Source organism: Clarias gariepinus, chromosome 27 (assembly GCF_024256425.1).
Source record: "Clarias gariepinus isolate MV-2021 ecotype Netherlands chromosome 27, CGAR_prim_01v2, whole genome shotgun sequence".
NCBI lineage: Eukaryota > Metazoa > Chordata > Actinopteri > Siluriformes > Clariidae > Clarias > Clarias gariepinus.
Window position 1 is genome coordinate 14,752,095 of NC_071126.1, and position 25,910 is coordinate 14,778,004.

The 25,910-nt window shown below is 38.5% G+C and overlaps 1 protein-coding gene across 2 annotated transcripts in view; it reads right to left on the reverse strand.

Annotated features, from left to right (window-relative positions):
• Nucleotides 1-25,910, reverse strand: part of LOC128514999 (serine/threonine-protein kinase D3-like) — a 57,421-nt gene that overhangs the window by 1,164 nt on the left and 30,347 nt on the right. The window contains exons 3-18 of one of the 2 annotated variants that reach the window (XM_053488962.1): nucleotides 24,316-24,454; nucleotides 18,800-18,931; nucleotides 14,657-14,814; nucleotides 12,960-13,152; nucleotides 12,503-12,580; nucleotides 12,197-12,368; nucleotides 10,584-10,707; nucleotides 10,218-10,295; nucleotides 7,066-7,342; nucleotides 4,468-4,517; nucleotides 3,955-4,027; nucleotides 2,310-2,416; nucleotides 1,960-2,121; nucleotides 1,631-1,729; nucleotides 1,271-1,538; nucleotides 935-1,020 (exon numbers count right to left, since the gene is read on the reverse strand). In XM_053488962.1, coding sequence (XP_053344937.1) covers nucleotides 935-1,020; nucleotides 1,271-1,538; nucleotides 1,631-1,729; nucleotides 1,960-2,121; nucleotides 2,310-2,416; nucleotides 3,955-4,027; nucleotides 4,468-4,517; nucleotides 7,066-7,342; nucleotides 10,218-10,295; nucleotides 10,584-10,707; nucleotides 12,197-12,368; nucleotides 12,503-12,580; nucleotides 12,960-13,152; nucleotides 14,657-14,814; nucleotides 18,800-18,931; nucleotides 24,316-24,454 — 2,196 coding nt within the window. Of the gene's footprint in view, nucleotides 1-934; nucleotides 1,021-1,270; nucleotides 1,539-1,630; nucleotides 1,730-1,959; nucleotides 2,122-2,309; nucleotides 2,417-3,954; nucleotides 4,028-4,467; nucleotides 4,521-7,065; nucleotides 7,343-10,217; nucleotides 10,296-10,583; nucleotides 10,708-12,196; nucleotides 12,369-12,502; nucleotides 12,581-12,959; nucleotides 13,153-14,656; nucleotides 14,815-18,799; nucleotides 18,932-24,315; nucleotides 24,455-25,910 lie in introns of both variants that reach the window. The other variant, XM_053488961.1, reaches the window with a different exon arrangement.

A 25,910-nucleotide genomic window follows, 5' to 3' on the forward strand; every position in this document is an offset into this window, starting at 1 on the left:
CCCACCAAGAAAGGGGAGGAACATGTAAACTTCACACAGACCAGAGGTGAGAATCTACTGTGATGGGATAACATTAAATTAATGCTATCATAATATTGCAAAGACTACTTAGAAACCAGGTGGTTTCTGGTGGACTGGAAAACATGCTGTTGATACTAGTAGATGTGCGTACTGAACATTACAAGAGCACCACAAAAAACGAAAACATTTGAAAATTAGCCAAAAGACTGTGGTGTCCGTCCCAATCTCTGATCGCAATTTTAAACCCTGTTAGAAATTTAAGACAAAATGGATGTGGGCTTTTGTAAAAATTATGTTTCTCAACATAAAATGCTCCAAATAAACGGTGAAATTTCATTGTTTTGAGGTTGTATTTGCAACATCATGTTTGAGTCGGTCGTTCAACAATATCTTAATGTCACTTCATCAAAAGCATTTAACGATTTCTGATCATATAATTTAGTACGTATAAGAAATAAATGAAAGTAAGTATCAGCCATACTTTGTCATATAGCTACAAACAAATCCAGTGTATACGTATGTGTCAGCTTGGGAAATCCCTTCACATGGTGACATTTTTATATTTTCTATTACATACTGTATACAGTTCTGAAAATTACAGACTTCTCTATATTCACATTAGCGAAAACTGCAGGCAGTTTTATACATCATTAAGTAAATTATGGTGTTAAATAATCTGCCTCCATTTACGCAACATGATTTTCAGGGGAAGAAAGTTAAAAGGGTAAATAAAGCATTTCTACGATGCATTAGTGAAAATGTCAAAGGATGTTTTAGACTGAAAAAAACTGATTCTGGTTAAATGCCTGACGTTTCATTCTTTTTTCAATTCGGCCACAGTGATATCTAATGTCTTTTCACAGATCACTACTCACATGCATTAAGATATGTCTGTGCTTGTATTATTGCCTACCTGAAGCCAAGGATGGCTGAGAGACTTGTCAACACTAAAGCGTTTTCTCATCTTCACTTGAAGCAGGTTGTTGATTAAGTCGATGGCTGGTGCAAGAGGAGATAAAAAAAACAACACAAGGAGTCTTTAGACGTCCAAATCGGCAATACGGCTGAGCTTTGGTACACATTTAGCCTTAAAAATGCCGGACAGTTTATTACACATCCTATATAAATACTTCTAACTATAGACTGTGGCACCTGATTACACTTAAGTACACTTTCGGCATTGCCTCCTCCACTCTAGCTAAAATGATAGATACAGCCTCTCTGTCACAGTGTCTCTGCGGCCTCCTACCTTCTCCAGAGATTTCCTTCCAGGGATTGGGCGGATACATGAAGGCAGCATTCTGGATCTGGTCATTTATGTCCTCGTCCTCGTTAAAGGGGAAGGTGCCACTCAGACTCACATAGACGATGACGCCGACTGACCACATGTCCAGAGAGCGGTTGTAGCCTTTACTTCGCAGCACCTCAGGAGCCAAGTATGCCGGTGTGCCCACCACCGAGCGCCTAAACGACTTCTCTCCGATGATGCGGGCGAAGCCGAAGTCACACAGCTTCACCTGTGATCAGCGTCAGGCGCTCATTATAAAGTCACATGCTATATATAGATATAAGAGATAATAGATAAATCTGTTTCTATAAAATTTCTCACCTGTGGAAAAGGCTCCGCTGACGCCAGAAGCACATTCTCAGGCTTTAAATCACAATGTACAATGTTCTTGAAATGGAGGTGTCTCAGAGCGACCAGAATCTGATGGAAGCACAGATATAGATATGGTGGGATGAGAATTGGAATTAATTTTAGAATACATTTTTTAGAATTAGAATGAATTAGGATTAGAATGAACTTTGCTTTGTGATGTTTATTATGCAGATTATACTTATGAAATGTAAATACTGTATATATATATCTTGCTTAACTATCTAACTGCTTACAAAGCAAAAGTCCTGCAGCGTGATGGATTATCTCTTTTCCCTCACCTGAGTCACTAGGAATTTAGTGAGCCGCTCTGGAAGTCGACTCTTTTCACTGGACAAGATCATCTCCAGCATATCTCCATGGAGCTTCTCCATGACAACAAACACCCGTTCAGGAGTCTCAAACATGCACTCGAGGTTCACAATGCCTGGGTGGTGCAGGTTCTGAAAGACAAAAAGAAAAAACACAATTTTTTTTTTTATTGCATGGGCACAGAGCTTTTTTAAAGATTTTTAAACATTAAAGTATGACACGGGCAACAGCAACTTTGCAATAATGAATGTATGTGTACAGTACATCCAACACTCCAGGATCGAAACCTATACCAGATTTGGTCTTTAAACTTTTTTACCTGTAAAATGGCTACTTCGTTCCGTAGCTGGCTCTCCTGCTTGGTGGGAAAACGCATTTTGTCTATGACCTTAATGGCGACGTCTCGCTTTGTTTTCCTGTGCTTGCCTTTAAATGAGAAACAACATAAAAGTCTGAAGACTGACATTAACAAAGTGCATTTCAAACAAAACAGTCTGGTGGTGAAGCCTGTCTGTCTCCATCAGCGTCCTATATTGTTTGTAAGTGAATGCACTCATTAGGAGAAAATGCAGCAGAGTTCCACTAATAAAAGTTTATTTGTATGGCACGAACTAAAAACAATCTTTCTGTCTCTCTAAAAGCCTTGTCTTATACTATTATTTTCGTGGTTGCACTCTCTACTAATATACGGGACTGTGCAAAAGTGCCCAATGCTTCAAAAACTATGACTTTAAACATTTCTACATAAAAATAGCATAAAAAAAGAAACACTAAAAAACTAAATAAATAATACATGGCACGTCACAAAACAAACAGTAGTTTTTTTCGAACCAGGGGTCTGATATGTAATAAAATAAAGACTGTATATGCAGAATATGCATGTTATACACACTTATAAATGCATTAGGTACGATTTGTGTCTTTAACGGTTAAACAGGTGGAGCTAAATAAGATTCGAATCATGTTTTTACCCATGATTCCACCCACATTTCTACCAATCACAGAAAGCTCTGACCATAAAACTTATAGTTAGCAAGCTAACTAGACTTAGTATTAACAGGAGTGACTGTCATCAACAACATCACCCAATAATGTCAAACACTCAAGCATTTAAAGGCGTGGAAGTCAAATTACAGCTTTATAAACGTGCAACTTTTCCTCATAATGATGTTTGAGGGTGTTAAGGTCTATAAAACAACAGCAGTTTCCAAAAGTGGGTTTTTATTTTTAGGTATGTAATATGCTTTTTACTTAATCTGTACACACTCTATACTTATGTACACTTTATATATACATTGTACACCCGTCAGATTCATGTATATATTCAGTCTATGATGTTTATTTATATAGGCATGCTTTATACTCCTCACATTTATCAATTTATATAATTACTTATCCTCTAAATCATTGTCCCGCTACTATAAGCTCCTGTTGTGCACCTTGGAAGCTTTAATGTTGCTCTTAGTCATCTATATATACAATCATGGTATTTCATTTAATTACTAGATTATATTATATTATATTAGATCAGATTATATTAGATTAGATTGAACTTTATTGTCCTTGCCACTTATGCATTAATAGTTAGATGCTAACATTTCATTGCCCTCAAATGAAATGATGTTAGCATCCAACCAGAAGCGAATAAGTGGCGTATTAGCAACAATAATAAAAACAATAATAATAATAAAAACAATAATAATAATAATAATAATAATAATAATAATAATAATCTAAATGTAGATCTAAGGTTATGGTGGTCTTATGTACATGGCCATGGGGGTCTTGAGTATAGTCCTGTAGGTGCAGTAGGTATTACCAATAGGTTCCTGATGCTGATTGTGCTGCACTGTGTTTTAACTTATACTTGTAGGTTGGCTGATTTTTTCTTGCTGTACTGTATGAACTATTCTGTAGATCTTTCACTCGGCACTGTGATCCTAAAACCTAAGTGTTCAGCTTACCTCCATAAACAATCCCGAACTGTCCTGAACCCAGGACCTCGTCAGCGAAGATCTGGTACACCGAGCTGATATCCTTAAATAGAGATGGCACTGTCAGTAAGTTATAGTAGCATTAAATAAAAAAACAGTGTTCTGCAAACTTAGAACGAAACAAAGCCTGATGTTATAATTGAAACATTAGGTTTATTTAATGAGTGCTGATCTGGTGGGGGAAAAAAATAAACACACTGCAGGATAAAGTTTCACAAAGCTGATGATTCTGGCACTGTGATTAACCTTTTCTACATTGTTGGAAGTGCGTGAAGGTAAATGCTTGTGATGGCTCAGGAACAAGGCAGTGCCTCATTAAGTTGCTCTTGGCCCCCAAAATGCCTCTTGGGAATTTTGGCATCATTTCAGGCTGGCCTTAGGCAACACAAACTGTAATCGTTATGATTATGGTAGCTTTATCTTGTTTACAATTAAATGGAATGGAAAAAAAAACAGGTCAACAAGAGAAACAGTCACACTTACCACATTTTCTGTAATCTGTGAGTTGGATACTGAGATGCTGATGGACAGTTCTTCTGAAAAAAATGTTAAAGGAGAATTAAAATTGTAACAGTATCTGCAGATATTATATAATATAAGTCATATATGAGAATGCAAAACAAAGGAGAGCCTCTGTAAAGTAATGTTATACAGCTCATGCTGTACACAACGTATCTGCAATGATCACTTACAAATACCTGAGCTATTACTGACTAAAAACTTTAAACTTGGTCTACCCTGAAATACATCTTGATAACCAAGATATGAATCCTAATTTCATTTTTTTATGCTGTTTACAATAAAATACAGTAAAGCAGTGTTTCTAATACACACACAGCTCTGCAGCAGCTCGACTCCAGCGAGCCGCATGCCTCCCTGACCTTTACAAAGCATGGCTGTGTTTAATTTTGTGTTTAAACACAAGTACAGCGCCACAAGGCCTGGCAGCTAAACCAGGCGTATTTGCTGAAGCAGAACACCACATCGAGCCTTTATCCAATTTTAAACACACAGTATCACATAGAAGTCATGGGCAATAATTAAGTTAGTCTGGTAAGCTCTAGAAAACAGCGATTAGGGGGAAAAAAGGCATCCCTGGTGTCAAAAAAAGATTTCAATCTGCTCCCTGGATCAATTTGACGACCATGCAAACATACCCAAAGCTGGATGATGGAGAGGTTAGTTTGTACACAAAGAAAATAAACCCTTAGTCTGTAGGTGAAATTTACAGAGCTGCCAGTTAACAAAGTGACACAGTGTGTCCCTGATTTAGGTGAAAATTTGCTCACAGTAAACCTTCACATGCTCAGAACTTAATAACACGTTATCGCTCAGATAGCAGTGATGGAATACTAGGAGTCATTCAACCCCAAAAGGAAAGATCTCGCTGAATTTTTTTGAAGAGTTTTAGATCAATCCTGTCCACTCTTGAGGAGACCAATTTTTGTAATCAATGTATTAGCTCTAGTTTTCTTAGCAAATGCTGGCCATGATAAAATTGTTAGCCATGTGTATAGAGTATGCTCCCATGTGAATTAACTTAATTTGTCCCAACAACTTTATATTTTGCAGTCTGCCAATGCCTGCATGGAAGCAAAATGCACAACTACTTCTGCTGGATCACCGCAGTCCTGATGCACGCCTCTGCTCTGTTGTGTAAATAGCCAACATATGCTTTTTCACAATTAAATAATTTCAGCTATGCCACTACAGGCTACCGCAGGTCATTGCGGCAACCAGAGTCAAACCCCTGCAGCTCTTAACCCTGAAAAATCTTAATCTCACAGCTTATTAGTCAATGATTTACCCTAAACCATATTATTCAGTAACTACAGTGACACTAACAGGAAACATGTGTAGGTTTTAGAGAGTGTATATGTCAAATCTAAACCAAAAGCCAGCTGTCTGGAGTTTAAGAGTTGACACTCCCAATGGTCCTACAACATGTAATTTGCGAATCATGGTTTTCATTAAATCAATTGCAATTTAAAATTACCCTGACCTTTTCCTTTTGTCTTGTTAGTTCAGTTAGAAGTGATGCAGGGAATCACTGTGACTTGCATTCTTGCACTGTGTTTTGTCACAGATGGGACAGATCATGACACTGTGTTCAGGGTTATGGCCTTACCACCACCCTACACCCCCCAGGTCATACTGGGTCTCTGTAATATTGAGTGTACAACCGAATATTTAGCCAAACTGCTATGCATGGCAAGGTTAGAGACAATGAGTCAGAAAAAAATGTGAATAAATTCCTATAAATATATTTACATCATGAGGAATGCAGATAAATGCATCATACAGTAGCTGTGTTATGCACACAAAAAAGCTTGTCATTAGTATAGTTATAGTAAAGGCATGTGCTTTCATCTCTATACCATTATACAGTATACTGCAGTACTGAGGTTGAGCACAGACAGCATTCTAACCGTGGATTATATTTGCTATGGAAAGTGTAGTAAATGGGATTTTCAATCCTTTATCAGATTGCCCTTTTATAAAAAAAAATATTAAACTTTCAATTCAGTCACCATCATGGCGTCTTTTCTTCAATGCTTCCTTTCTTTGTAAATTGTGTAGCTTAAGCCCCCAGGGACTTCTTTTTTTTTTTTTCTTTCTCCATTTTTTTTTATACATCACCGTACTTTTCTTCATCATATTCTTTCTTTTTCTAATAGTTTGATGTCTTTCTTTTTTTTTCTTTTGAACAGTGTGAATATCAAAAAAAAAAATTAAAGTATTAAAGTACGTTAATAGCATTTATAGAAAAATAATATTTTTTCTTATATAGCACACTGTTATATTTGTAATAGCAAATAATATTTACATAATATATGTTATAGTATTACATGCTGATAAGTTATTATTATTATTATTACTGAAGATCCAATAGATTATTAAATAACTGCACTGACAGCATTGTTATTCCTAAGCATTACAGGGCACAGGTCAGGAGGTCAGAACTACGACAACATGGGAATAATTCTAATAATAATATTAATGCTGGCAGCAGGAGCTATTGGAACACAAGTAAGTCACTGTGTATCTTAGACAGACGTTGTCTGTCTGTGTATTACTCACTGTGGTCTTTTCCCTGGCCGTGGCTGCTGCACACGCTGGGCTGAGGGGTGACGGGCATCAGGGCCTGCCGGATGGCCTTCTCCCAAGCATGTGCCACCTCCAGACCGACTCCTGATGCTGCGAGCGTCGCGCTGGTGTGCTGCATGCCCGTGTTCTCCCCTACGTAATACACCATGTTGTCTGTGATGATCTCGAAGCAGTGCGGATTGCTTCCCTGCGCCAGGCTACTAAAATCCTGCGCCAAGTCCACCTGCAGGATTTCTGACAGCGGGATCTCCTAGATCATACACACACACACGCACACATGCACGAAGGTAGCAGAGGTTGAGTCCTATTCCAGTTTGGTTTCAATAAGGAAAGATGGTCTGTAACTCCTTACACTCTCTCTCTCTCTCTCTCTCAACCACTCTACTCAGAAATAAACTGAGAGGGCTTTTCTTTCTGTTCCACACCAGAAAAATCCCACCTTCCTTCCTTGAGGCCAACCCGCCCATGAAGAGAAGAGCGTTTAAGAGGGAAGGAGTGAAGATCTAGCCAATAGGAGCCAAGCTGCCTGTGGTCAGAGCCGAGCGCCACATGAGAGGGCGCCGGATTACAGGGCAGGACGGGCACGAGCCACGCTGGCGGCCTGCCAGTCTGAATAACACCCCGCCTGAGTTTGTGGAGCGCGGGAAGACCCCCACCCTGACTCCTTATAACCTATTTCTCTTTCTCTTTCACTCACATACACACACACACACACACATTTCCTAATCATACTTCAAAGGAGGGGGTCATATTCTAAAAAAGCTAAAAGAGGTCAGAGGGTTAGTTAAGATAAATTAAAAAAAACAGTATGAGGAGAAAGAGATGGCTGGGAGGTGTAGCATTAGGTAGGCAGAGACAGAGAGAGAAAGAGAAAACAAGAGAGGGAGAGACACAAATCCACCCATCGCCCTGCCTGTCTGTGAGAGAGGCGTAAAAAATGTCACACACACAGACAGTAGTCTGGGTATTTTAACAGGAATAGTAGGCAAACAGTATAAATGGAACTTAAGGAGTACGTCATTTTCACCTCACAGTTTCATTTCAGAAATACGTTTAAATACTCTGATAAAGGTTTTATGCTAAGGGTTTTGGCTTTTTAATGGAGTTGAATTTTGAATGTAGTTTTTATTACTCCTCTTTGCTATTAATACAGTGACATTACCGTCCTCCTTTATCTCTTGTTCTCTTGTTCATTTTGAAATAAATAAAAAGAATCTATGTTTTCCGCCTTTCAGACGAATTTACATCTAAATTCCACTGTGAAATTGCAATATTCAAGGGGCGTTCTAGACAAACTGAGACTTTTCCTTGTGCAGAATAATAAAGCACATTCATGAGAGTAAAAACTCCCCTTTATTTCTGTATATAATCCCCTGCTACACTAATGCACCTATCCCAGAGTTTCACTAATGCTTCGAGACCATCAAGATAGGAAGTATTCTCAGTATGGTAGAGAATACTTTATGTCTGAAACACTGGCCTCCCAGGAACTCCTTTAATTGCCCAAACATGTGGAAAATGGCTTGGAGAAAGGTCAAGTGTGTACAGGGCATGTGGGAATAACTACCAGCTCAACTTAAATGAAGTTTGTGAATGATTAAATGACAGTTTGTGAGACTTTTCCTGTCTCTTTTACAAATTGGCAACAAGTTATCTATTGATTTTTTAAGGATCTGGTGTGTCACTTGCTGAATCTTGTACATGTTTTGATTACAAATTATAATTAACATATTTAAACCTTTAATGATTGATACATTTGAAATGTAAAAAAAATAAATGTATGCCTCCGAGTGGCACAGTGGTAAAGCGCTCGCCCTATCATTCGGAGATTGCTGGTTTGGTTCCCGGGTGATGCTGTTACCTCTCACAGCTGGAGGTCTAGAAAGAGCTGATTGGCTGAGCTCTCTCAGAGGGAAGGGGATGAGAGGTACTTCGCGCTCCCACATTAATGACGGCTCTACAGCCAATCAGGGGCGTCTGTGAGCTCGCACACGCGGAAGGAGCGGCTAGCGCTTTCCTCCGAGTGTTCCTCCGAGTGTTACTCCGCCCTTAATGGTGCGTGAGCAAGCAGTTCGAAAAGATGCGGTCTGAATGGTAGTAGTAGCCTTAATGTGGGAGCCCCCTAGTGACGGGGAGGAATTGGACACGACTAAATTAGGGAGAAAATCGGGGAAAAATCCCCCAAAAAAACAAAAAACAGAAATGTACAATATAAAAGGTTTTAATTTTTTTAACAGCTCGGAACCAAATGTATACAGGACCAAAGGGTTAGGGGTGAAGGACCAAATGTATAGCTTCAGGAGGCTGAGCAAGGTGTATATAAAGCAAGACAGTTGGTTGGGTGAAGCCAAGAATATAGCTACAGATGGCATAAGAATGTACACACTAATCAGCCATAACTCATTAACATTTAGTATCAATTTATGACCCAGTAATCTGATGACAGGATCTTGGGTACACAAAAAGTCAATGCTGGCCATTAAAACAACAAGTGCACTACAATCCACTGTGCATGGGCCCACATAGCAAAGAGGTGAAGGCTGCCGCCCTGGCCTCCAAACTCCCCAGATCTTAATTTAAATTAGCACTCTTGGGACGTGCCAGACAAATATCTAATCCACGGAGTCTTCAGCCCCCAACCCACAGGACCCATAGGAGCCACCACAGGTCACGTCCTGGTGCCAGACACCACAGTACACCAGCAGAAGCCTCAGAGGGGCCAGACAAGGTGAACCTACACAAGACTGAGCATATTGTTCTATGTTATAATGTTTTGGCTGATCGGTGTACACAGTAGTTATAAAGAGTTGAAAGGAGGTGGGGACTAGATGTAAAACAAAAAAGATATTGGAAAATAAAACGTTGACAAAAATTAAACAATGTAAAAAAAAATTTTTGTTTGTTTTTTTGTTTTTCTTCATACCTTAAATAATGCAAACATCTATGCAGGTCTGAGGTTTATTATGTGAATCTATAGTGCAATAGCATTTGCAATGGAATATCCTGAATACAGCACTTTAAAAAATGAAAAAAAATAAATAAATCCTAAGGTTAATCCAAATATTTAGAACAAAATACTGCCAAGAAAATTCATCTGTTGTCGCAGTGAGCAGACAGAGCTTTACCTTATAGTATTTGGCTCCGGAGTCATTCTGGAAAAGGGTCAGACTTTTGCTGTCCAGCCTCCAATAATGTCTCTTTCTCTAAAAAACATCAATCAGCAGACATCAATCAGCAACAAGCAATTAAAAAGCAATTATTAATGCCTATATGTAATGCCTTAATGTAAAATTGGCATACCAACTTTAACTGTTTATAAATACAGTATATCAGATATACAAATTAAAGGGAAAACCAAATGCAAGAATGTCTTCTGGTTGATGTTAGATTTATGGTTTATGTTCCCAGTACAGGTTTGTGGATTTGTAGATTCTGTGCCAAGACGCTTTTTTCACTTTAATTTTGTCACCTATTCTAAGTCTAAGTCTCACCAAGTTGTCTCGGCTGGTATAGTGCACCATCCAGCCCTCCTTCACTAAGGTGGAGCTGCGTCTCTTGGTGTGTTTTATGGACTGGACCACACGCATCAGAGGGATGTTACTGCTGGTGGATGGACTACAGAGAGCATACAGACATGGCAGAAAATGTTAAATGTCTAATTGTTACTTCAGTACAAAATGACACGCTTTTATTTATACCTTCACTTCTTGTTACAGTCATTCAGTTATTTATACCAAGTGATTCTTGTTACAGTCGCCACGCCAAAGCTTATTATTTTACTATACCAGCACATGGTTTTTATTCCTCTCAAAGCCACAAAAATGTTTCCAATGGTTACAAATTTATGAAATTTATGATGTAAATATTGTAACAGATGATGCATTCTATATGTTTATACACTGCCTGGCCCCTCAAAAACAAGTCATGGATTTAAATAAGTAAATATTTAAGATATTTTAATATAAAAAAATTATTGAAGTTTTTAACATGTTTTAGTTTCAACAGTGATTTTATCCCTAACTGATGAAGTGAGTAGCTTCTCATCTCTTAAACAACTATGTTGGAAGATCCTGTGGTCATGGAAAAATGTTTGTGTTTCATAAGGGTCAAATTATTGGCCTGCATCAAGCATGGAAAAACAACTACAGATTGATTGCTGAAATTACTGGTCTTGGGGTCAAAAATGTCTATTGCGTTATAATATAAGATATTGTGGAAGAAATGTGGTCCGAAAAAAAATCTCAATGATCATGAGTGGAGATCACTTAAACACATGGTGAAGTTAAATCATGAAAAACTGATAGTAAAAATAACAGCTATGTTTAACATCATACCACTGTGTTACAGTATGATCTGGGGTTGCTTCAGCTGGTTAGGTCTAGGCTCAGCAATGTTATGTGGAAATAAAATGAAGTCAGCTGATGGCCTGAACATCCTGAATGACTGAAGGTTATCACATACATTATTTTTTATTCGTCCCTGATGGCACAGGCATATTCCAGGATTAAATTTTTAAAGACGACCGTGGATAATCATTTTCACACTCAAATTGGTCCTGATCTTAATTCCACTGAAAATCTTTGGCATGTGCTGTAGAAATCCGTACAGAGTAGTCTGACTCGCCTACAGTATCATTACTACACAATTAATGCAAGTCTTAAAAGAAATAAATGTTGTAAAGTTTATTGTCCAGGTTGATGAAACCATGCCACAGCAGATCAATGGTAAAAAGGGCTCAATGAGTGTAGTTCTATAAATAAGCATAAAACAAGTTATTTCCGCCATAGCACCTATTAAGTATAGCTCCATTATTAACTATTATAAGCATCTCTTTTTGTTATGTTTATTATTACAGAGCAATCAGACAACACAAATATATGTGTCCTGAAAGGTTTTCATGTTAGAAAACGTACTTTTACAACACACTGGTTTCTATAAATTAAATCTAGACTCAGGTATCGTGATTCTATCGTTTCAGCTGCTCCCTGGTGATTCTAATCCCTACTGTTGCTGTACTTGTTATTTTCCTTTTCATGTAACCGCCTGGAAAAGTGTCCAACAACTCAGATGAAGGGCAGAGAATTTGGACAGCGACCATAATCACCTGATCGCTTTCACTGTCTCTTCATCCTTTTCTCCATCCATAAATGGAGCATCCATGTCCTCTGGAGTGATCGACTCCTCAGCGTCATCCATGCCTCGACTGCTCTCGCTGTGCACGTCACCGCTGTCCACTTCCATTGTGACTTCGGAGTCGATCCCTGGGCTAGCTGGCTCTGTGCATGCACGCACACACACACACACACACACACACACCAATTATCACCATACGCTCCTTTAAAGAAATACTGACAGTGTATGAACCAATGTTAAAGAGTTTTTGCCTCTCTGATGGACCGAGAATGCTCACCTCCGTTAAACACGACCTCGCCCAGGCAGTCTCTCGGCACTTTCGATGCACATCTTTTATGACAGTTGAATTTGCAATCTGAAAGGGGCAAGCGTCAAAGATCTGTTTAATGTTATTTTATGCTAAGTTTCATTATTTTATAATATCTATAGAGTTATGTGGATTTTAGTGTTTACCTAAAGTAAGACAAAAGAAAAACTATGGGGAGGAATAATGCAGTTAGTATTAAAGATACCACCCTAAAGCTGATTATATTCCAATGACAGCATGTTTTATTTCTCTTATACTGTATCGATTTATAATATAATATACTGTCTAAAACCAAAACCGTTGATGCCCTTGCAATAGGACCTACTGTCGTAGCTGCTGACCAATCAGAATCAAGAATTCACCGCACTGTGCACTTATAATGAGTTACTGTATGGTGTACTATATGTATGTATCCAGGGTGTTGTACCCTTGCACTGCATGCCCTGCCGGAACAAGCCCTTGAGCAGCCGTTTGCAGTATTGGCAGATGGTGGGTCGGGTGTACGTGTGCACGTTGAAGGTGTGTGGCACTTTGACTCGGCCCAACACCATCTTTTCCATCCAGATGGGCCGGCCGCTCCACGACGGGATCCGTTTTCCAGCCTCCAACAGTGGCCTCAGCTACACACACAAACAGATGTAGATGTGAATAAAAATTTGATAAAGTAAATAGATATTAAGACGTTTTTTTTTATGTCTTTGCATGGAATTTATTAACATATCAGAGGGAAAAGTTAATATTCCTGGCAGTTTGCCTTTATTTTATAGTGTTATGATGTCTTTACATTCTTAGCATCGCGCTCTAGGTGCTAGCTAGCTAGCTAGCTAAATTATCAGCCTCAGGTATTAGCTAGTTTACATTTAGTGTTCAAATTTCTGGTAATGTTCACACCACTGTCATAGTAGATTAAATTTACCTTTACAGCATTTGGCTTTTATTCAACTTAAGTGCATATAACTGCTTTCAATCATTAAATATATCCTAATACTGGGTTACTAACTGGGGATACCATCAGTCAAACACTGTTGGGATTTTTATTTATTTTTTATTTTTTTGCCGCTGTAGGTTTTGTTGTTGTTGTTGTTGTTGCTATAGTTTATTGTTTTGTGTGCCATATTCATATTTATGGTCTCTATGTTTCTTGCCTTGTACCCAAAGTTCATGTTCACGGTTCTTGTTTTCTTAGTTTCGTCCACAACAAATTATCACTTGTATACTACTACCAGTTCCTGACAACGCCATGAATAGTGAATACCATGTCAGGTTGACAAAATTCCAAATGTGCCCATTTTAATTAGAAATATGACGAATAAAAAAACAAGTATGTTTTAAGGGAAGTCGATATATTTCTTAGGGTCGCTGTTAAGGCTGTAACTTTAAACTGGTTGTCTAGCATTTTTTTTAAAGCCTTCCTGCTTCTGCCCACTCACTTCTTCTCTGAGTGTGAGTGGAAAAAATATGTAAAAATTTAGCAGAGAAAAATATGAAGAGTCACAGACAGACCTTAAGTGAGAGATATACTGTAAAGCATGATACTGGATAAAGCTATTTAGCCTCGACTGAAGAAAGCAATAAACCACCTGACTTCACTTTATCGTCTTTTAAAAATGATCGCCGTGACTCAGGGTACTCTAAACAGCAAGAACTTTTAAAGAAAAACAGTTAATCAGAACTTAATCTGGTGGAAACACCAAACTACAGTAACTTAACTTAGGGTCAAAATTCTTATCACATTGTAATAATTGCTAATGGTGTACAACATAATATGAATCAGTTCGGTTATTTGTAGCGTACATGTACAGTATACTGCGCTCATTTCAAAGCTCTCATTTCAACTCCCTTATCAGGATGAATTCATTCAGCAAGACAAAACAACTTTCTTTTTCGTGTGTGACCAGCAAAAATAAAAAGAATTAGAGAAAGAGGGTCAGAAACACTTACTTGGGTATAATAATTTTGCAATAAAGTGACTTTAAAAAAAATACTGTTGCTACTATAGAACTGAATTGAAATAAAGAGAAGCAAAAAATTAAACAGGAGAAGATCAAAAAGAATAAAAAAAAAAAGAAAGAGAGAAAAAGTAAGAGAGAAAGAGAGCTCAAGATTAAAAAAATGATGGCATACCTCTTCAGTTGACGCGACCACGCTCTCGATGGCCGCAGGACGAGGGATGGACAGAGAGGGTCCAGGCAGGGACACGTTGGACAGACGTCTCTTTCGCACTCCGGTGCAGTTGTTGGGAATCTTAAAGGCGCAGCGCTTGTGGTAATTAAGCCCACATCCTTTACAAACACAGATAGACCCACAGGTAAAACATTTAGCATATGCCCCTCCGCTGGTGAATAAAAGTTCTACAACATTTTCAATGTTTAATAGTTTTCCCTATGCACAAAAAACAGGTGGTTAGATCTAATTAGCTCTAGAGTATCTCGCTGGATATGACTATCCAGACCCAAATCTTTTTGATAGCTGGATCTAGCAGTTGAAAAGGGTAAGAAGTTTACAGTACACACTGATTTTTGTATAGAAATTAAGTGCATAGAATAACACATTATTCTTATTATCTTGATCATCAGTACTGTAAAAATGTCAGTAAAACACTGAATTTCACTTTTGTCTAAATAATTTTGGTCACGACTGTACACTATAAAAAGTGATTATGGACTCATGTAGATTTTACTTATTGGTATAACATCTCTGTGACTACAATAAATGAAGTTTGCAAATATACAGAATTCTATTTAATGAGGTTAACATGCAGGCGGCACAGTGGCATAGTGGTTGGCACTGTCGCCTTGCACCTCCAGACTCTGGGTTCGATTCCCTCCTCAGGGTCTGTGTGCATGTGCACGTTCTTCCCGTACTTGGTGGGTTTGATCCGGGTACTCCGGTTTCCTCCCACTGTCTAAAGACATGCAGATTAGGCTAACTGGCATTCCCGAATGCATGAGCGTGCGAGTGAGTGAGTGTGTGTGTCCATCATCATCATCCTGTGATGGACTGGCACCCTGTCCAGGGTGTACCCTGGCTCATACCTAAGTCACCCCGCAGCCCTGTATACAGGATAAACGGTATAGACGATGAGTGAATAACTAAGTTTCATTATTTACTTTTTTGTTTAGAATGTATATTTTACAGTGAAAATTCCGCTTTTTATTTAAATGTTGATCCGTGCATTATATTTATTAATATAAATGTAATAATAAATATTTATAAAACTGCATGTACTGTTATTTCCATCTTATACAGTATAACTGCTTAAATATAAAACACAGACACTCCTCAGCGCCCACTAGTGGCTCTAAGTCAACTTTCATAAACACTGCACACAATCAGGTCAAGCACCGTCTGGATATGACATTGCAATATAAAGCACTTCCTGTGATTATCCTATTGTAAAATAATCTGTTATTTTATACCAGTACACACATTTAAATAAGCACAGACACCACCTATATACAATATCCTTTACTTGCATTTCCACCAAGCACTAAATGAGTGTGAAAATGCAGGACATGAAAGCTATGTCCATTTTAAAGCAACACAGGCAGGAAGCCGCCTACACGGGGAAAGCGTCCCATAGTGCTCTCACTTTGATCCCAGCACAGGAACGGCATCACTGCAGCGTGACCTTTTCACACAGCCAGGTTTAAGCTTCCTCACACACTCAGGATGACATTACGGTGCTCGTATCTACTTTTTAAACATCCAAATGAAAGGCTGACATAGAAACTTGGTAACATTACTAACTGATGCATATGGATATAAAAAATTTTTTTTTTAAACTGTATCACTGTTATCAACTGGTATGAAACACCCGGGGAACTGTATGTAGTGTAAGTTAAAGTTTAAGTCAAAGCGAGTTTTATGGTACTTCACAGGATGGTGGAAGAGAAATACATACAGAAGTCAAAAAAGCTGTCCTTATGGAGGGACAGTGATGGAGGAACACATTCCTCTTCCTGAGCTACAGTTGGCTAGATCATTTGTTTTTATTCACAAAGAGGCTGGGCATTCGAAATGGCATTCAAATCTCCATAGCAACCACAGCAAAACAGTGGAACATGTGAAGCGCTGAATGTTGTTTTTCGTTCCACCAGTGTTCCGACAAAAGCATTTCGCTGTTACGTTCCATCTCATTTTATGTCCTACTTTGGTTGGTTCATCAAGGCTGGGTAGCCATGATAATACTGCGGTGTGTGTGTGTGTGTGTGTGTGTGTATGTGTGTGTGTGTATGCACACTGTAGATTTATTTTTATAAACTGACTATGCAATAACAAACACTACTGTTTCTTAATTACCTATCTGTACATTCATTAAAATTAAATGGATCTTTAATGGTTTTTCTTTACCTTCTTTTTATACCCAAGTTCAGGTTAGGGCTCTTTGCTGTAGGGTTCCCCATGTAGACCACTTAGGTTTAAGATCCTAAATTATGTTCTAATAGTGTATGTTTAAAGGTACAGTATGCTATGGTGCCCAAAAGTCTGGATCTGTAGGGCTTTCTCCTCATATTACATTTTTTCTTTTTATCTCAAATCCAGGATGAGTTTAAAACTAACAATAGAAGATAACATAGAACTGGATCTCCATTTTTTTCTTCATCTGAAGTCAGAAGAATTGGCCTAGAACAATCATAGAAGCCCTAAAGGAGGAAATCCTCTCTGCATGCAAAAACTTCAGTACTGATACATTGAGAAATGTTCACATTCTTGATGTTAATGTACAGTATATACAAGTGCTACCAAGTCAGAGGCTGTCAATTCGAGCATTTGTTTTAATTTATACATTTAAATATTTTTTGGGCTATAAATCCAGACTATTGAGCTGCACTACATATAAACATGAAATGAATACAGTTTAGTATAAACATGTCCGGTCGAAAAGCTTCAACAACATAAGACACTTCAAAATTATCCCCAAGAGAGCGAATCATGAAAATGCCCTCTATTTTTCTCGCCCAGAGTCCTGCTTAAGACCGCCAAAAAACGGTCTTGAGTGGAAAAGATTGGTCCAGCCTTTGGGGCGGTAAGAGGGTTTGTTTGTGAGCTGGCACACAATGCTTTTTCTCATAGCCTACAATTCATTTCTCACTCTAAAGATCTAGCCTAAAATCAGTCTACTGATCGGCCCCCATATTTTTGGAGCAAACACACCAAACTTGACATGACACAAAAATGTAATGTCCACTCTCAGAACAGAACAACAAACAGAACAATAAGAAAAGGTCTCGCCCCAAAGGTTCCCTAGAACCAGATCTGTGCTTTTCCATATAAGTGTATGGAGTATGGAAAACTTAAGCTTTGAATGAACAATGCACACAGTGCCATTGCTAGGGATAAACCACACCCCCTCCACTCACACACAAACTAAGCCATCAGCCAGGATTTAGTCTTATATCTGAATGAGGAATTTCTGAGCTGTTTTCAGTATTGCTCAGGTAAGATGTAAAGGTGGTGCAACACAGTTTATTAAGGAACTGTCTCCAACCATCTAAGAACCTCTGTAGTCCAACTAGAAGAGCCTGAAGATGCAATGCGACTAACCACTAAGCCATCGTGCGGGCAGTATACAAGTTGCTGGTTTTATAATCCCACAACAATGCTCTAATTCAGGCTATTTTCTTGTTATTTATGGGCAATAAAAATGGCAATTATTAGCCAAAAACTTATATAGGTGGTTTTCAAATTAATCACAGTAATCTGATTGTTATCAACCACTGACTAATACAAAATACTGATTAATTTCCATTTATGTCTCTTAAATACAGTAAATGTATTTCTTTAACAAAATAATGGCATTCTAATGTTAAAAAAAATCACACAATGAGGTTGTGGTTAAAGTCAGAAGCTGTATAAGAAAATTTTAACATTGTTCTGGGGATAAAAACAAAGATTCTTCTGTTGTATGTGGTAGATTCCTACAGCAGAGTACTTCTTTATCAATTTCTTTACCAATTTCTTTAATAATAAAGAAAAAGCATATTTCTTTTTCTTAGGAAGCTAATAACCATCTCATCACTGGCCAGTTAGTTGTGTGTGAGAGTTTGGGATGTCCCAAAAGTGTCCATGGAAAATTAGCTAGCAAAAATGAATAACACATCAAATTTGGACTCTCTTCCACAAGACCACCAGACCAACATTTTTTTCCATATTAAAATTTTTATAGTGATAATGTAAACCAAATATTTAACTTAAATATCGCACTGTGATAATGTCAACCTTTAACACTAAGAACATCAGATAATTCAATGCGACGATGCTTACCTTCACACTTGAGACCCTGACGCACGAGACCCCACAGCATCTCACCGCAGTCGTCGCAGAACGCCGGGGCTTTGTAGGAGTGCACATATAGAGCATGGGGACGAATCTGAAAGTCTTCGACGGTGGCAAGAGCTGTGGGACAAGCACAAGAAAACAGACTGTGTGAATGATATTACCAATAGAGCAACAGGAAAGTAACGGCAAAGGCAAGAAAACCATTAAGTCTTTTTCTAACTGCTCACAGGTGCCTCAGATTCCTGTTCTTGGCTTATAGGAGTGGAACATAATTGTAGCTCATCTGATTCAAGGTTAAAGATAAACGTGCATTCTGGGATGGTTTTTAGTCTGGGCATTTGCCTCAGACATCTTTCATGAACAAGGCAGTGCTGCCCACAGAACTTCTGCTTACTCTGTGGGTTTTTTCACAACATGTCATATATTCTAGAGAAGAAGAAGCCTTTATTTGTCACAAATACACAGCCTGGCCAACAACAAAAAAAAGTCACACATACCATTGATTTCATTGACCACCTTTAGCTTTGATTACAGCACACAGTTAGGAAGCAAATTTATGTGTGAAAATGATTCCTCATACTCTCATGACTTCATTTTACTGCCACATAACGTTTCTAAGCCGAGACCTGACCAACTGAAACCACCCCAGTTAATAACACTGCCTCCAGAGACTTGTACAGTCGCCACTATGTGATGCATGCATCATGCATTTCATGCACTTATCAGGCCACATGACCTTTTTCCATTACTCCAAATTTCAATCCTTATGCTTCCTAGAAAATTAAATGTTTTATTTCTGATTAGTTTGACAAGACTGGTCATAAACCTATTTTACTTATGACCACACAGCTGTTTAGTCCCAATCCTGTGAGTTCCAATCACATTGTAGAAATGCTTTTACTTTGACTTTTAACCAGCTTTGATTTCTACTGTAAATGTTTTCCACCATGCATCTTTACTGAGCATGTAAGTGAGCTCCATTTATTATGTGTTTCTGACCACATTTCCTCAAGGAACTTGAAGGGTCAGCACAGTCCTTACAGGTCTCAATACTGAGTCATTAAAGCACAGTGAACGTATTTCTCTGTATGTTCCAACACGTTAAGAAGATCAGAGGACACCGCCAGAAAAGACACAGCACACCTGAAGCAGGCGGAGTTAAGGGCCTTGCTCAATGGCCCAACAGCAGCAGCATGGAACCTTCTGATCAGGAACCCAGGACCTTAACCTGCTGCCACAAAGAGATGCGTTGGCCAGGAATCAAACCCAGATCAACTGCTTGGAAAATAGCTAGGCTGTCTTCATTGGTCTTACCACTATAAGACCAATGCCTGATGTGTGTGAAAATCAGCCACCTACCGTGCCACAGTCAAAACCACTGAGATCACATTAGTTCCTTCAGGTATAAAAATTAACTAAAACTCTTGATCTGCTTCTTCATGATTGGCTGATTTGGATAATTGCATAATAAATAAGGCTATACATGCTCTGGTTCTACATTTATTATCATTGCCTTTCCTTATTAGAACTGTGGGTCAGAACTTATCCCCTTAAAGTTTGCTCTTATCACACCAGTATTAAAAGACTGTCGGCATTCCTTTGACGTTTGTAACGAGCCATGCATGATTTTAATCACAACAGCTATTTCCGTGCAATCAGCCAATTAACACACAAAGACCCTCTTCACATCCACACAGCAAAACACCTCCATGGTAACAACATTCCTGACGCATCTACAGAGAGAAACACACTCGCAGGAGGGAAACTATTCAGGGGAGTATCAAAAATGTGAAGAAACACACACGGACCAGGACACCAGGATATTTGTTTTGTTCTCTTTCGAAACCATGTCATAACAGTAAGACTGAAACAGTCAGTGGTAAATTGGACAATTTATATGATGACTTTTTTTCTTTATTAGCTGTATTTCTTGAAGTTTATTTCTTATAATTGTTTAAAAGCTTTTCATTAAAATCGTAAAATCATCATTACATCCTTGAAACTTTTTTTTTTATCATTTTTTCAAATGAAAAAATATCTGTGTTGTGTAATCCTTAAACTGTACTGGTATACATATACAGTATATGTGTGTGTGTGTGTGTGTGTGTGTGTGTGTGTGTGTATACAGTATTTTGTTATTTAATATAAACATGATTAAAATCAATATGAATATTTACATAAAATTTTCCCCTTTCCTATCTTCCATAATTGTATTTGTGACCATAAGAGAATTGTGTCTTGTTTCCTTTGTGCCTCTTGCTTATTTCCTTTCCTTGTGTCTTCGCTCCTCCCACAGAGGATTAAAGGAAGTGATGCAAGGAACATAAACCAGGACAAGGGGAACTGAGGGCCAATGTGAGGGCACTTAACACATTTTTTGCTCACTCACGTTTCACTTTTAAACCAGCGTTACAAATTATCTTTACATCATTCGACAATTCTGTTGCCAGTCAGACTTGTCTACAAACCTACAGTGTTTATGTTTTGCCGTTTACAACATTTAATCAAGGTTTTATTTGAACCCTTAGTTTATTAATTTTCTTAATTAAGTTAATTCTTTTTGTTTCTTATTAAAGTACCATTTATTGGGAGCTGGGAAAGTAATAAGACAGCCTTACATCATGCATAACAACATTAACAACACCAATAACAAAGATTTCCACAAAGGAAGCACCTGTGTATCCTTGATCTAGCTCCATGTCACAAGTTCAAGCACGCAGGACTGATGAGGTAAAAAGCTGTTACTTAGTTTGTTTGGATGCAGCCCCAGTTTAGAAAGTCACTTTGTTGTTATGTGACGAAAAAGCATTGTGACAGGAAATGACATCACTGTGATGTCACCCAGTGGTAAGTGAGTGAGCTGTGTCTCTAAGATATTGGATAATCTTTCCTTTTTAAGGTTATTTTAAATGTAAAGTGGACAGGAAATGTATCATTACTCTAAAAACAACTGCTTATGAAATTTTTTTTTTTAAATTAGTTGTTAATATGTGCTTTTGATAATATTTTTCAAATATATTTAAGATCATGCTTATGCGCAGGCATTTCAATATGAAATTTTTTTTCAACTGTGGTTCAAAACTGTGGCCGAATATGTAGATTTTATACATTTATTCTGTGCTAATGACTACATGGAAGCAGAAAATTAAAATTTGTTCTTAGTATCTAATGAAGGAGGTGTGGCCTAACTATCTGTCAGTCCTAGTGCAGAAGGTGTGTCTTATCGATCTGTCAATTCTAGTGAAGGCAGTGTCTCCTATCTATACATTAGTCCTGGTGAAGGAGGTGTGGCTTATCTCTCCACCAGTCCTAACAAAGAGGATGTGTCCTTTATATCTGACAGTGCAATTGAAGAAGGTGTGGCCTATCTATCTGACAGTCCTAATAAAAGACTTGTAGCCTCCTATCTATCCATAAGTCCTAGTGAAAAAGGTGTAGCCTGTCTATCCATCAGTCTGAGTTCACCAGTCCTAATAAACGAAGTGTGGCCTATCTTTTCGTCCTAGTAAAGAAGGTGGCAAGTCTATGCATCAGTCCTAATGAAGGGGGTGTGGCATATCTATCCACAGTCCTAGTGAAGGGGGCATGGCCTATCTCTCTGCCTGTCCTAGTGAAGGAGGTGTGGTCTGTCTCTTTTCCTGTCCTAGTATAGGAGGTGTGGTCTGTCTCTTTGCCTGTCCTAGTGAAGAAGGTGTGGCCTGTCTATCCGTCCATCCTAGTGAAGGAGCGTGGCATATCTACCTATCAGTCCTACTGAAGGAGGTGTGGCCTAACTATCTGTCAGTCCAATAAAAGCAGGTGGAGCCTATCGATCCATCAGTCCTAGTGAAGGAGGTGTGACATGTCTATGTCAGTCCCAGTGCAGGCGGCGTGGTCTACCTCTGGGTCAGTCCCAGTGAGGAAGACATGACCTCAGTATCTGTCACTCCCAATGAAGGAGGATTTTTAGATCTGTCAGTCAACGTAAAGGAGGTATGACCTCCGTGTCTGTCAGTCCCACTGAAGGTTACAATTCATAGCAGAAAACACAGGCACAGGCTGTTATAATTATGAAAACGAAACAGAAAAACAAGAGCCAGAAAGAGAGAGACAGAGAGCAAAACAAATTTAAAAAATATGCCAAGTTTGATGTGGCGCATGCACAAACCGAGCACGGCGGCAGAGCTGTGCACCAGAAGCCTGCAGGGAAAGGAAGTGGTGTTGTGTATATATATGTGTGTGTGTGTGTGTGTGTGTGTGTGTGTGTGTGCTCATGAGTGCGTGTGTGCAGTTCTCAGCCATAAGAACATGGAGGATACGACCGAAAGCCACAGCTGCTCAGGTGTTATGCTGAGTTTCACAAAACGCTGTCAACATGCAACCGCAGAGCGCAAAGCAGGAGGAAACGAGCGTCCAACCAGCAGCCTCAGGTGCAACACACACACACACACACACACACACACACACACACACACACACACATACACAGAGCAAGGAGGGGCTTTACATGTGAAAAGATGGATCACACGCTGTTGGAGGTCGGGGAAATATTAAAAATAGGGTAAGTTCAAGGAATTGTTGGTGAATTTATCCCTTACACCTCAACCAGAGAAAATATAATCAATAGCTCCAACTTTAACATATCTAAAACAAAATAAGCAACATGTCAATACGCAAAATATTAGCTCAAAGTCTCAAAAATGATTCCTTCAGTTCTGACAATTTTCAGATTTTAGCCAGCAACCTATACAACTTTAGAATATCTCGTCATTTACACTTACAGATATCTGAAAATTTAGATTAGGCAGAAGGAAATTCTAGAAGCCAATTTCTAGTGAATGAACCAAATAAGGATTTAGGAAAAAGTGAAATAAATAAACCTGTAATTTTGCTTTTAACTCCTAAATACTGACCACCTACTAACCAAACGTTCCTTTAAACCTGTTCCCTCTTAATCTGTCTTATTCTTATTCTGTCTGACTCTTTTAGTCTGTAAATTCTTCATCTGAATAAAGTTCTGAGCCTTAGTTAGCTCTTAGTCTGATGTGTTATCTGCGTATTGCCTTTCTCTTGTTTATATCGTGTTCTGCGCCTGTAGTAGCGTGTGTATCCACCACTGATTGTTTGTGTGACTTCCTGATCCCAGTCTAATTCGAGTCTACAGCATCCTGTTTGTATGTGCTTTTGAACTTTGACCTGTATCCTGGAATCTGTTTTCAGTAAAACTATCCTGCACACACGTCCTACCCCACAGAGTAATCTGTTCCACTTGTTTTCGCTTAACATGTGAAAGTTATACTGTGAAATCTATATGTTTGACACTTAGGAAGGCTTTATATATATTATATATATATATATATACAAATTGCTGCAAAAACAAACAGGTCTTGATTTTATGATTAATGATTCAAAAATGTATTACTTTTACAGATATGCATAGTATAAAGAAAGGAAGGCAACTCAAGCAAACAATCAGAAAAGACTGAGTAAAACTGCTGCCCCAATCAGGATAAGCGTCTCACCTGAGAGCACCACCTCGATCAGATCTCCCTCGTGGATGTCGTCGGCGGAGGTGAGCCGCTGCAAGATGTTCTCCGAGTGCAGGTCATGGCGGAAAAGCATGATCTTGTCATACATGCCAAAAAATCCACATTCTGGAAACTGAAACCAGATAAGCACATAGAGAGGAGCGATGAAAATTACAAACTGTTTCTGAAATCCTAAAGAAAACCAAATGTAAAACAACCTGAATCATAAAATATTATATTATTTTACATTAAGTTATATGATATAACCTGTGTCCACTGAATCCGGTCAGACTGCCTGTCAAGTCAAGTCAAGTCAATTGGGTTTAATTGTCATTTTCTTTATACCTTGTAATATTGAAGATGTTAGTGACAGTGCGAGACAATGAATTTAGAAAATTCTCTGTTATTTCTAAAATGAGGGCTATGAAACTTACACCTTGGTAACATAGATATATTGTGCTAACTAATGAATCCTGGATGTTTCCCTATCAGGAAACTGTAGAGTAAATCTTTCCTTCTGTCTGCAACGTGACTCACTTTATCTGCAACTCAAGGTGCTTTCCCACATTCCCAAACTTTTCACTAGAGGTTGCTGAACTGTCCCGATTCATACTGGGTCTTGACGCTTTTGATCTCGTGAATGTGTGACATCATATCTCCAAATCACCTCCAAACTGAATGCACATTAGCAAGAGATGTCAGGATAAACTTAGGACTCCACTAAGAACCATGCCAAAATGTCAGGAACTGTCTAAGAATTGTCTAAGAACTGTCTAAGAATTGTCACAACTTACCTAACAATTGCTATTAAGTTTGTATTACAGAAAAACTATTTACAATAATAATAATAATAATAATAATAATAATAACACAGAGAGCCAACCAAGAGTGATCATTTAGCAACCTAGCCTTTTCATGAACAACCATTTCTCCACAGCTAAAGGTTCCGTTTAGGCTTTAGCTAGCTTAACCAATGTTAGCCTGCTCCTTCACTGCATCATGAGTTTCTCTTTATCTTAGCCAATATTATGGAGCTTTCACTTTAGGACCCCAGGATTGTAACCGAGAATACCTGACCGCAAAGACTGGTTTATTTTGATCCAATTGTTCCGTGCTTGGAAACCATGCCCAAGACAGCTGAAAAGGTGGTCTTGAGAACGCTAGGGCGTACTCGGGCAAGGTTCATATCAGATATTGAATCAGATAGCAATGCTGTTGGTCTACTCTAAAATCTCAATGTGCACTTATCACTTACCTCTCTCATTCTCTGACGGACACAGTCATTGCTAATAAAATAAGAAGGCATGCGCAGCGTGACTCTTGACATTTTTTCAGAAATATCAGTAATACTAGGCATAATATCAAGATTAATGTTCTTTTCTTTTTCTTTTTATTTGTTTAATGGCGGCTCACAAATCAAGTGGGTGCATATATACTGCCACCTGCTGTATCGGAGAGTGTAAATAGGCAAGTGTACCTGAGAACGGAAAGCAAAAACAATGTGAACATGAGCTGGTCTGTGTGACAAGTTTTTGATTGAGAAAGCCTTAAGCCTTATTCAAAAAGGTTCATTACACTTTAGCCTCTAG